Below are 12558 nucleotides of genomic sequence, written 5' to 3' on the forward strand. Positions count from 1 at the left end.
CACCTGCCACTATCATTACGCCACCTGCCACTATCATTACGCGCACCTGCCACTATCATTACGTGCACCTGCCACTATCATTATGTGCACCTGCCACTATCATTACGCGCACCTGCACTTCATGAGACTCACCTGGACTCCATAATCTGATTTCCTCCCCTATATCTGTCGATCCCTTTGGTTCTTTCCCCAGGTGTTATTGATTCTGTGTTTCATATTCGTACGCTACTCGTGTTTCTTGTTTTGTTCCATGTTTCATTCATTATTAAATTCACTCCCTGTACTTTCTTTCCGACTCCTAGCGTACTCATTACACATCATTGTCTGTTTTGTAAATGACACCCTATTCCTTACATAGTCCACTCCTTTTGACCACGGCCTACAGGGCTCTGGTCAAAAGTAGTGCACTATATAGGGAATAGGGTGCCATTTGGGACGCACGACTCGTTTACATGTGTACTTACCTGAATTTAGACAAGATTGTACCAAGAAATAAAAAGCTGAAATGTCGAGTCATTAAGGTTTCAACCTCCTTTTTTTAATGGCACACTTAAATAAGTTTAGGAGAATACTTATTGACAAGACATTCCTGCTTTATTTTCAATACATTTGTAAAAAAAAAAATAATCAAAACACATAATTCCACATTATAGGGTATCGTGTGTAGGTAGGCCAGTGACAAAAACAAATCTAAATGTAATAAGTTAAGACATTCATGTGGGTGTGAATAAATCAAATCAAATTTATTTGTCACATACACATGGTTAGCAGATGTTAATGCGAGTGTAGCGAAATGCTTGTGCTTCTAGTTCCGACAATGCAGTAATAACGAACAAGTAATCTAACTAACAATTCCAAAAAAAACTACTGTCTTATACACAATGTAAGGGGATAAGGAATATGTACATAAGGATATATGAATGAGTGATGGTACAGAGCAGCATAGGCAAGATACAGTAGATGATATCGAGTACAGTATATACATATGAGATGAGTATGTAAACCAAGTGGCATAGTTAAAGTGGCTAGTGATACATGTATTACATAAGGATGCAGTCGATGATATAGAGTACAGTATCTACGTATGCATATGAGATGAATAATGTAGGGTAAGTAACATTATATAAAGGTAGCATTGTTTAAAGTGGCTAGTGATATATTTACATCATTTCCCATCAATTCCCATGATTAAAGTGGCTGGAGTAGAGTCAGTGGCATTGACAGTGTGTTGGCAGTAGCCACTCAATGTTAGTGGTGGCTGTTTAACAGTCTGATGGCCTTGAGATAGAAGCTGTTTTTCAGTCTCTCGGTCCCAGCTTTGATGCACCTGTACTGACCTCGCCTTCTGGATGACAGCGGGGTGAACAGGCAGTGGCTCGGGTGGTTGATGTCCTTGATGATCTTTATGGCCTTCCTGTAGCATCGGGTGGTGTAGGTGTCCTGGAGGGCAGGTAGTTTGCCCCCGGTGATGCGTTGTGCAGACCTCACTACCCTCTGGAGAGCCTTACGGTTGAGGGCGGTGCAGTTGCCATACCAGGCGGTGATACAGCCCGCCAGGATGCTCTCGATTGTGCATCTGTAGAAGTTTGTGAGTGCTTTTGGTGACAAGCCGAATTTCTTCAGCCTCCTGAGGTTGAAGAGGCGCTGCTGCGCCTTCTTCACGATGCTGTCTGTGTGAGTGGACCAATTCAGTTTGTCTGTGATGTGTATGCCGAGGAACTTAAAACTTGCTACCCTCTCCACTACTGTTCCATCGATGTGGATGGGGGGGGTGTTCCCTCTGCTGTTTCCTGAAGTCCACAATCATCTCCTTAGTTTTGTTGACGTTGAGTGTGAGGTTATTTTCCTGACACCACACTCCGAGGGCCCTCACCTCCTCCCTGTAGGCCGTCTCGTCGTTGTTGGTAATCAAGCCTACCATTGTTGTGTCGTCCGCAAACTTGATGATTGAGTTGGAGGCGTGCGTGGCCACGCAGTCGTGGGTGAACAGGGAGTACAGGAGAGGGCTCAGAACGCACCCTTGTGGGGCCCCAGTGTTGAGGATCAGCGGGGAGGAGATGTTGTTGCCTACCCTCACCACCTGGGGGCGGCCCGTCAGGAAGTCCAGTACCCAGTTGCACAGGGCGGGGTCGAGACCCAGGGTCTCGAGCTTGATGACGAGCTTGGAGGGTACTATGGTGTTGAATGCCGAGCTGTAGTCGATGAACAGCATTCTCACATAGGTATTCCTCTTGTCCAGATGGGTTAGGGCAGTGTGCAGTGTGGTTGAGATTGCATCGTCTGTGGACCTATTTGGGCGGTAAGCAAATTGGAGTGGGTCAAGGGTGTCAGGTAGGGTGGAGGTGATATGGTCCTTGACTAGTCTCTCAAAGCACTTCATGATGACGGCTGTGAGTGCTACGGGGCGGTAGTCGTTTAGCTCAGTTACCTTAGCTTTCTTGGGAACAGGAACAATGGTGGCCCTCTTGAAGCATGTGGGAACAGCAGACTGGTATAGGGATTGGTTGAATATGTCCGTAAACACACCGGCCAGCTGGTCTGCGCATGCTCTGAGGGCGCGGCTGGGGATGCCGTCTGGGCCTGCAGCCTTGCGAGGGTTAACACGTTTAAATGTCTTACTCACTTCGGCTGCAGTGAAGGAGAGACCGCATGTTTTCGTTGCAGGCCGTGTCAGTGGCACTGTATTGTCCTCAAAGCGGGCAAAAAAGTTGTTTAGTCTGCCTGGGAGCAAGACATCCTGGTCCGTGACTGGGCTGGGTTTCTTCCTGTAGTCCGTGATTGACTGTAGACCCTGCCACATGCCTCTTGTGTCTGAGCCGTTGAATTGAGATTCTACTTTGTCTCTGTACTGGTGCTTAGCTTGTTTGATAGCCTTGCGGAGGGAATAGCTGCACTGTTTGTATTCAGTCATGTTACCAGACACCTTGCCCTGATTAAAAGCAGTGGTTCGCGCCTTCAGTTCCACACGAATGCTGCCATCAATCCACGGTTTCTGGTTGGGGAATGTTTTAATCGTTGCTATGGGAACGACATCTTCAACGCACGTTCTAATGAACTCGCACACCGAATCAGCGTATTCGTCAATGTTGTTGGCTGACGCAATACGAAACATCTCCCAGTCCACGTGATGGAAGCAGTCTTGGAGTGTGGAGTCAGCTTGGTCGGACCAGCGTTGGACAGACCTCAGCGTGGGAGCTTCTTGTTTTAGTTTCTGTCTGTAGGCAGGGATCAACAAAATGGAGTCGTGGTCAGCTTTTCCGAAAGGGGGGCGGGGCAGGGCCTTATATGCGTCGCGGAAGTTAGAGTAACAATGATCCAGGGTCTTTCCACCCCTGGTTGCGCAATCGATATGCTGATAAAATTTAGGGAGTCTTGTTTTCAGATTAGCCTTGTTAAAATCCCCAGCTACAATGAATGCAGCCTCCGGATAAATCGTTTCCAGTTTGCAGATAGTTAAATCAAGTTCGTTCAGAGCCATCGATGTGTCTGCTTGGGGGGGGGATATATACGGCTGTGATTATAATCGAAGCGAATTCTCTTGGTAGATAATGCGGTCTACATTTGATTGTGAGGAATTCTAAATCAGGTGAACAGAAGGATTTGAGTTCCTGTATGTTTCTTTCATCACACCATGTCACGTTGGCCATAAGGCATACGCCCCCGCCCCTCTTCTTACCAGAAAGATGTTCGTTTCTGTCCGCGCGATGCGTGGAGAAACCCGCTGGCTGCACCGCTTCGGATTGCGTCTCTCCAGTGAGCCACGTTTCCGTGAAGCAGAGAACGTTACAGTCTCTGATGTCCCTCTGGAATGCTACCCTTGCTCGGATTTCATCAACCTTGTTGTCAAGAGACTGGACATTGGCAAGAAGAATGCTAGGGAGTGGTGCACGATGTGCCCGTCTCCGGAGTCTGACCAGAAGACCGCTTCGTTTCCCTCTTTTTCTGAGTCGTTTTTTTGGGTCGCTGCATGGGAACCATCCCGTGGCACTGGTTGTAAGGCAGAACACAGGATCCGCATCGCGAAAAACATATTCTTGGTCGTACTGGTGGTGAGTTGACGCTGATCTTATATTCAGTAGTTCTTCTCGGCTGTATGTGATGAAACCTAAGATGACCTGGGGTACTAGTGTAAGAAATAACACGTAAAAAAACAAAAAACTGCATAGTTTCCTAGGAACGCGAAGCGAGGCGGCCATCTCTGTCGGCGCCGGAAGCTTGAGGACGTCATGCTTGACGTCCTGCTTGAGGACGTCATGCTTCCGTCATGAGGACGTCAATACTTCCTGAAGGTAATCTATATGTGCATTTGAACGGTGAATGGTAGTAGGTGCCAGACACACCGTTTTTTTGTTTCAAGAACTACAACGTTGATGGGTTTTTCACGCTCAACAGTTTCCTGTGTGTGTATCTAGAATGATCCACAACCCAAAGAACATCCAGTCAACTTGACACAACTGTGGGAGGGCATTGTAGTCAACATGGGCCAGCATCCCTGTGGAACGCTTTCGACACCTTGTAGAGTCCCATGCCCCGAAGAATTGAGGCTGTTCTGAGGGCATAAAGGGGTACAACTTAATATTAGGAAGGTGTTCTTAATGTTTTGTACACTCAGTGTATATACACAGGGTTTGTCTTCATATGAGACTTACAATTCTAATAACTGCCAATTAAATACTATATTGTCTTCTGGTTAGAATGCAAATCAGAATATTATGATAACATACTGAATGCAAGATAACCAAAGGACCAGGGCAGTAACAATATATTGTATAGTTCTAAATGGGGGTATATCAAATTCACTTCAACATCCACAAATCAATCCCGACGGACGTCAAATACCCTGCAACAGAATTATAGATACTAGACTAACTACAGCATTCACAAGCTGTTTGATAAAATCACAATGTGTGTAAATCACAATCCTGTTTTGTAAACTTAAAAAGGTTTTGTAGGTTGGTTTCTGGGTCAAGAGGCTTGAGTAGTGAGACCAGCCTAAGAATAGTTCATTTAAGATTAAGGTAAGATTAATCCTAAGTACTCTTACCCCACTCTACTAGTGCTTATAAATGACAGATGTACAGAGTAATATATATATACACTCTGTACATCTGTCATTACATACATACTCTGTACATCTGTCATTACATACATACTCTGTACATCTGTCATTACATACATACTCTGTACATCTGTCATTATATATAAATAATGACAGATGTACAGAGTATATATATATATATATATATATATATATATATATATATATATATATATATATATATATAGTCGGTTCAATCCTTGCTCTGGCCACCAACCCCCTCCTGACTTTTCAATAATAATAATAATAATTATTAGGTTCCACCGCCACACACAAGAAGTTACACAAACTGAACATGTGCAAGGTGCGACATAAATATTCCAATTGAAAGAGCAAAAACTATGTAAGAGACTAGGAGTAGCTAGTACAGTAGCTATACAGTACTGCTCAATTCAACTTGCATTGAATCTAAATGCGTATAGGAGATTCCTTTCTCGTCTCTGCAACATGACATTCAAACTCCAGCACTCTGCACCATTGATCTCCTCTCCCTATAGGTTTTCTTTGTCACCTCAAATGCCCCGAGATGTAACAGTGATTACAATGCCTACCTAATGCAGCATTACTCAACCTATTCTTTATCAAGCTGGCTAGTCTTAGCAGTCTAAGAACACCCAGGTGAAGTCAGGTAGCCATGTTCTTTTTTTATGAAGTACATAAAAAAAATTATATGTAACTTTTTGTGGGACCCAACCAAATTCACATAGAATCTGAATTATAGATATGTCATTCTCATTGAAAGCAAGTCTAAGAAGAGGTAGATCTGTTCTATTTCTATGCTTCCCGTTCATAAGTTTTGTTTTTGCGTCTTTTACTTTGGGTTTTGTACACCAGCTTCAAAACGGCGTAAAAAATATAATATTTTGTGGTTATTGAAAATATATTTCACAGCGGTTTAGATGGTACAATGATTCCCTACACAATGACTGCTCGTTTCGTCACATAAACTGGAATTAGGCAAACTATTAGAATTTCTGCAACCAGGAAATGTTGTAGCGATTTCTGTACCTTTAAGTCCTCGTCTACCCAGAGATCTGCGTTATAAGGACTTCAGTGGACTCAATGACCAGTAAAGATGTGCTAGTTAATCTGTGTTACGTGTCGTAAACATTGTTATGTGATGTTTAATGGTTTAAAACAGTGATACAGAAGTCTATTCCTTGAGGGCTGCAGTGGTCTCTTGTTTTCATGCTTTCGAATAAATCAAGTTACAGAAAGGCTTGAGAATCAATTTACCTGGTTTGGTTTGAAATAATTGAATCAATTTACCTAATAATAATTGAATTATTTGCAGACAGTGAAATAACAATGCCGTCAAATACCAGAATGGTCCATCCTTCCTACTTTGAAGGAACCCCTGATCCTCAGCTAAACTACATTGATTGTATTAATTAAATGCAGTTCAATTCAATCACGTCTTCAGTGATTACCTTGAAGGAAGGAAGGAAGGAAGGCTTTTCTATTTGTATTTGAACTGAGCCCATGTTTCAGACAATACCGACTCCGCTCTCTCTCTCTACAGTGTGGAGGGGAGAGAGCATTAAGGGCGCTTAGGGAGAAGTCAGGTATGTTTTAAACTAATATGGCTCACCTCAGAGTAAACCCAGTAATCTTTGATCCTTGTTGGATGAGTGCCAGAAGCACAGCACACATTGACACAGTGTGACTGTGGCGTGTCTGACACAGATACAGACAACAGACCAAAGATACACACACCACACACACATTTTATCTTATTCTAAAATTAAGGAAGAAATCCTCAGCAATCTACCGTACTCACAATACCCCATAATGACAAAGTGAAAACAGGTTTAGACATTTCTGCAAATGTATTAAAAATAAAATCTTTGCTAAGAGACTTGACATTGAGCTCAGGTGGATCCGGTTTCCATTGATCATCTTTGAGATGTTTCTACAACTTGATTGGAGTCCACCTGTGGTCATTTCAATTGACTGGACATGATTTAGAAAGGCACACACCTGTCTGTATAAGGTCCCACAGTAGACAGTGCATGTCGGGGCAAAAACCAAGCCATGAGGTCGAAGGAAATTGTCCGTAGAGCTCTGAGACAGGATTGTGTCGAGGCACAGATCTGGGGAAGGGTACCAAAACATTTCTGCATCAATGAAGGTCCCCAAGAGCACAGTGGCCTCCATTCTTAAATGAAAGAAGTTTGGAACCACCAAGACTCTTCCTAGAGCTGGCCACCCAGCCAAACTGAGCAAATGTGGGATAAGGGCCTTGGACAGGGAGGTGACCAAGAACCCGATGGTCAGTCTGACAGAGCTCTAGAGTTCCTCTGTGGAGATGGGAGAACCTTCCAGAAGGACAACCATCTCCACAGCACTCTACCAATCAGGCCTTTATGGTAGAGTGGCGAGATGGAAGCCCCTCCTTTGTAAAAGGCACATGACAGCCCGCTCAGAGTTACCCGAAAGGCACCAAAAGGACTCTGACCATGAGAGAATATTCTCTGGTCGGATGAAACCAAGCTTGAACCCTTTGGCCTGAATGCCAAGCATCAAGGCTGGAGGAAACCTGTCACCATCCCCACGGTGAAGCTTGGTGGTGGTAGCATCATGCTGTGGGGATGTTTTTCAGTGGCAGGGACTGGGAGACCATTCAGGATCGAGGCAAAGAAGATTGGAGCAAAGTACAGAGATCCATGTTGAAAACCTCCTCCAGAGCACTCAGGAACTCAGACTGGGGTGAAAGTTCACCTTCCAACAGGACAATGACCCTAAGCACACAGCCCCTCAACGCATGAGTGGCTTCGGGACAAGTCTCTGAATGTCCTCGAGTTGCCCAGCCAGAGCCCAGGCTCGAACCCAATAAAAACATCTCTGGAGAGACCTGAAAATATCTGGGCAGCAACACTCCCCATCCAGCCTGACAGAGCTTGAGAGGATCTGCAGAGAAGAATGGGAGAAACTCCCCAAATTCAGATGTGCCAAGCTTGTAGCGTCCTACCCAAGAAGACTTGAGGCTGTCATTGCTGCCAACGGTGCTTCAACACACAATACTTATGTAAATATATCTTAATAAATTAGCAAAAATATCTTTGCTTTGTCATTATACGGTATTGTGATGTCAATATGGGGTATTGTGTGTAGATTGATGAGAAAAAAACAATAATTTAATCCATTTTAGAATAAGGCTGTAATGTAAAAAAGTCAAGGGGTCTGAATACTTTCTGCACACACACACACACACACACACTTTTCATTATAGCCCTGGACAAACACCTCAGACACCTCATTGAGGGCCTGATTACTGAACAAGTAGATTTTTTAAACTGTTTTATATTTGACCTTTATTTAACTAGGCAAGTCAGTTAAGAACAAATTCATATTTTACAATGACGGCCTACCCCGGCCAAACCCTAACCTGGACAACGCTGGGCCAATTGTGCACCTCCCTATGGGACTCTCGATCACGGCCGGTTGTGATACAGCCTGGAATCGAACCAGGGTCTGTAGGGACGCCTCTAGCACAGATGCAAGACTTGAGTTGGGAAACACTACCCTACATAATGTGTACTGTTGGGGTTACTGGAGGACTGGAGTTGGGAAACACTGCCCTACATAATGTGTACTGTTGGGGTTACTGGAGGACTGGAGTTGGGAAACACTGCCCTACATAATGTGTACTGTTGGGGTTACTGGAGGAATGGAGTTGGGAAACACTGCCCTACATAATGTGTACTGTTGGGGTTACTGGAGGACTGGAGTTGGGAAACACTGCCCTACATAATGTGTACTGTTGGGGTTACTGGACTTGGGAAACACTGCCCTACAATGTGTACTGTTGGGGTTACTGGAGCACTGGAGTTGGGAAACACTGCCCTACATAATGTGTACTGTTGGGGTTACTGGAGCACTGGAGTTGGGAAACACTGCCCTACATAATGTGTGCTGTTGGGGTTACTGGAGGACTGGAGTTGGGAAACACTGCCCTACATAATGTGTACTGTTGGGGTTACCGAAGGACTGGGAAACACCGCCCTACATAATGTGTACTGTTGGGGTTACTGGAGGACTGGAGTTGGGAAACACTGCCCTACATAATGTGTACTGTTGGGGTTACCGAAGGACTGGGAAACACCGCCCTACATAATGTGTGCTGTTGGGGTTACTGGAGGACTGGAGTTGGGAAACACTGCCCTACATAATGTGTACTGTTGGGGTTACCGAAGGACTGGGAAACACCGCCCTACATAATGTGTGCTGTTGGGGTTACTGGAGGACTGGAGTTGGGAAACACTGCCCTACATAATGTGTACTGTTGGGGTTACCGAAGGACTGGGAAACACCGCCCTACATAATGTGTACTGTTGGGGTTACTGGAGGACTGGAGTTGGGAAAACCTGATTTAAAACACAGCCCATCATTGAAATTGCTAAGAGGACAAATTAACTTTAAAAAATTAATTTCAAATTTAGAGACTACGCTAATATTCTGGATCCAATGTTCACTCAAGGCCAGTAATAATTACTTAGAACAATTAAATATATAATTTTAAAAATTAACTTTCTTTATTAATGTTATATGATCTGTCTGTGTCTGAGTAAGTGAGTTCCTACTAGGATGAATTCCATTGCATTCAATGCCCTTGTTCGGGCTTCAGTTAGTGTGAAACCTTGAAACCAGCGGCAGTCTGTTTGTCCTATCATGTCAACTCGTCACTCATTGTCGTGCCAAATGTTTGGCTTCACAATAAGCAATGGAGTTTGGAAGAGCACAAACATAACTGGGACCATTGCTATCGCAAATCAGCAGGTTGAGCTTATCTTTCATTGTTTCACTGTAACCAAAATCAGAAATGACAATTTACGATGCACAAGACAACAGTAGACACACACTAACAGATACTCTGTCAGGATATCAAGGGGGTTGCCATGTTGGGCTTGATAACTTACACTGCAGGCCACATTAACAAAAGCCACAATTGGTTTTCCATATGACCCCATTGGGTTGCCAAGTTGGGTATATTAACATAAACGTGAGACATTGGCCTGAGTCAGTGGCTGGTGAAGAACAGACTAAGGGCTGGTTTCCCAGACACAGATGAAGCCTAGTCCAGAACTAAATGAGATTTTCCATTGTAAGAGTTTTTTCCCTCCAGGACTAGCCTTAATGGGGGCCGATATTGGGCATGATACAATCAGTGTTTCCCCTAAGATCTTTTTCAACAGCAGTGGTGCGCTGCTGCAAAAAGAATAAAGGGGAAACACTGATCAAATACATAGTTTGTCCAGAATTAATTTGTTCCAACGTAAGCCAGCTTTAAAATGTCCATAGAATGGGTTGCCAGGTTGGCGAAAAAATATTTTTTTGTAACCTATCACCTTGTAGAAGAAGTTGGAGCGGCCCACAGCTCCGATCTTGCCGATGTGGTTCATGAAACACAGGTTGCCCTCTGTTGAGCCGTAGAGCTCGCACATGCGGATCTCGCCGAAACGTCGGTGGAACTCCCGCCACACGTCCTGCCGGAGCCCGTTTCCCACACCCATGTGCACCTTGTGCTTCTTCTCCCCCTCGGCCTGATGGGAAATGGAGTCAACAGCATGTTAGATACAAGCAGAGCACTCCTCCATTTAAACCTGACAAGTGTAAATAATACAGCATGGTTGACAATAATATACAGTATATAGCTCAGTTGTTAGAGAATGGTGCTTGTTCGATTCCCAGAGGACCAGTTTGAAAAAGTATGAAAAATGTAGACACTCACTACTGTAAGGATAAGACCGTCTGCTAAATGACTGAAATAATATATATATCAAATGTTATTGGTCACCATACACGTGGTTATCAGATGTTATTGGTCACATACACGTGTTTAACAGATGTTATTGCGGGTGTAGCAAAATGCTTGTGTTTCTAGCTGACAGTACAGTAATATATAACAAGTAATATCTAACAATTTCCCAACACATACCCAATACACAAATATCTAAGTAAATGTAATTAAGACTATCCACATATGGACGAGTGATTCAGAGCAGCAAAAACTGAGTAGGATAGTATAGAATACTGTATATATAAGTCAGAAGGTTAAATACACCTTAGCCAAATACATTTAAACTCAGTTGTTCACAATTCCTGACATTTAATTTTAGTAAAAATCCCCTGTCTTAGGTCAGTTAGTATCACCACTTTATTTTAAGAATGTGAAATGTTAGAATAATAGTAGAGAGAACGATTTATTTAAGCTTTTATTTCCATGATGACAAGCAAAGAGCCACTAGGTTTTAAGGTAGGCCTTTGGATATATTTCGAGGTACACCTCCTATTGACTCAAATGAAGTCAATTAGCCTTTCAGAAGCTTCTAAAGCCATGACATAATTTTATGGGATTCTCCAAGCTATTTAAAGTCAACTTAAATGTATGTAAACTTCTGACCCACTGGAATTGTGATACAGTGAATTAATTATAAGTGGAATAATCTGTCTGTAAACAATTGTTGGAAAAATTACTTGTGTCATGCACAAAGTAGATGTCCTAACCGACTTGCCAAAACTATAGTTTGTTAACAATAAATTTGTGGAGTGGTTGAAAAACAAGTTTTAATGACTCCAACCTAAGTGTATGTAAACTTCCGGCTTCAACTGTATGAGATGGGTAGTGAAAGTTATGCAAATGTTATTAAAGTGACCAGTGATTTCAAGTCTATGGATTCCAATCTAAGCCTTTTTGTAGAAATTGCCTGTGAATATTAAGAATAATTGGTAATAACGTTACAAAATGCTTTAGGAATATTCTCAATACTTGAAGTCATCAATGTGGGTTTTTATTTAGCCGTGGTCTGTATTCCTTATACTGGCTCAGTTTTTAATTGTTTCCAGTCTCCTCTGGGAAAAAGATTGTTTAAAACGAGGAAGTCTGAGATTAACTGAGGTTAAATAAATGAAATAATACTGTGGAAACAAGTATTTCATTCAAGGAGGTTGGTTTTGGTGGGAAGAGAGCATGACTGAAATAGTTGAAAAAGACCAATGGCTCTGCGGTGAAGATTCCCCTATGTACAGATTATAATTATTTACCTTTATTTAACTAGGCAAGTCAGTTAATTAAGAACAAGTTCTTATTTACAATGACGGGCTACCTTCTAGGCAGAGTTGCAAAGAAAAAGCCATATCTCAGACTGGCCAATAAAAAGAAAAGATTAAGATGGGCAAAAGAACACAGACACTGGACAGAGGAACGCTGCCTAGAAGGCCAACATCCTGGAGTCGCCTTGTCCCATTTTGCGGGTACTATTTAATGAAGCTGCCAGTTGAGGACTTGTGAGGTATATGTTTCTCAAACTAGACACTCTAATGTACTTGTCCTCTTGCTCAGTTGTGGACCCGGGCCTCCCACTCCTCTTTCTATTCTGGTTAGAGATGGAGTAGTACACAGCGTTGTACGAGATGTTCAGTTTCTTGGAAATTTCTTGCATGGAATAGCCTTAATTTCT

The 12558-nt window shown here is 43.1% G+C and overlaps 1 protein-coding gene across 1 annotated transcript in view; it reads right to left on the minus strand.

Annotated features, from left to right (window-relative positions):
* Nucleotides 1-12558, minus strand: part of slc27a6 (solute carrier family 27 member 6) — a 38452-nt gene that overhangs the window by 12902 nt on the left and 12992 nt on the right. Inside the window, exon 5 of the mRNA XM_031802456.1 lies at nt 10447-10641. Coding sequence (XP_031658316.1) covers nt 10447-10641 — 195 coding nt within the window. The remainder of the gene's footprint in view (nt 1-10446; nt 10642-12558) is intronic.

This window comes from Oncorhynchus kisutch, linkage group LG23 (genome assembly GCF_002021735.2).
Source record: "Oncorhynchus kisutch isolate 150728-3 linkage group LG23, Okis_V2, whole genome shotgun sequence".
NCBI classification, from domain to species: domain Eukaryota; kingdom Metazoa; phylum Chordata; class Actinopteri; order Salmoniformes; family Salmonidae; genus Oncorhynchus; species Oncorhynchus kisutch.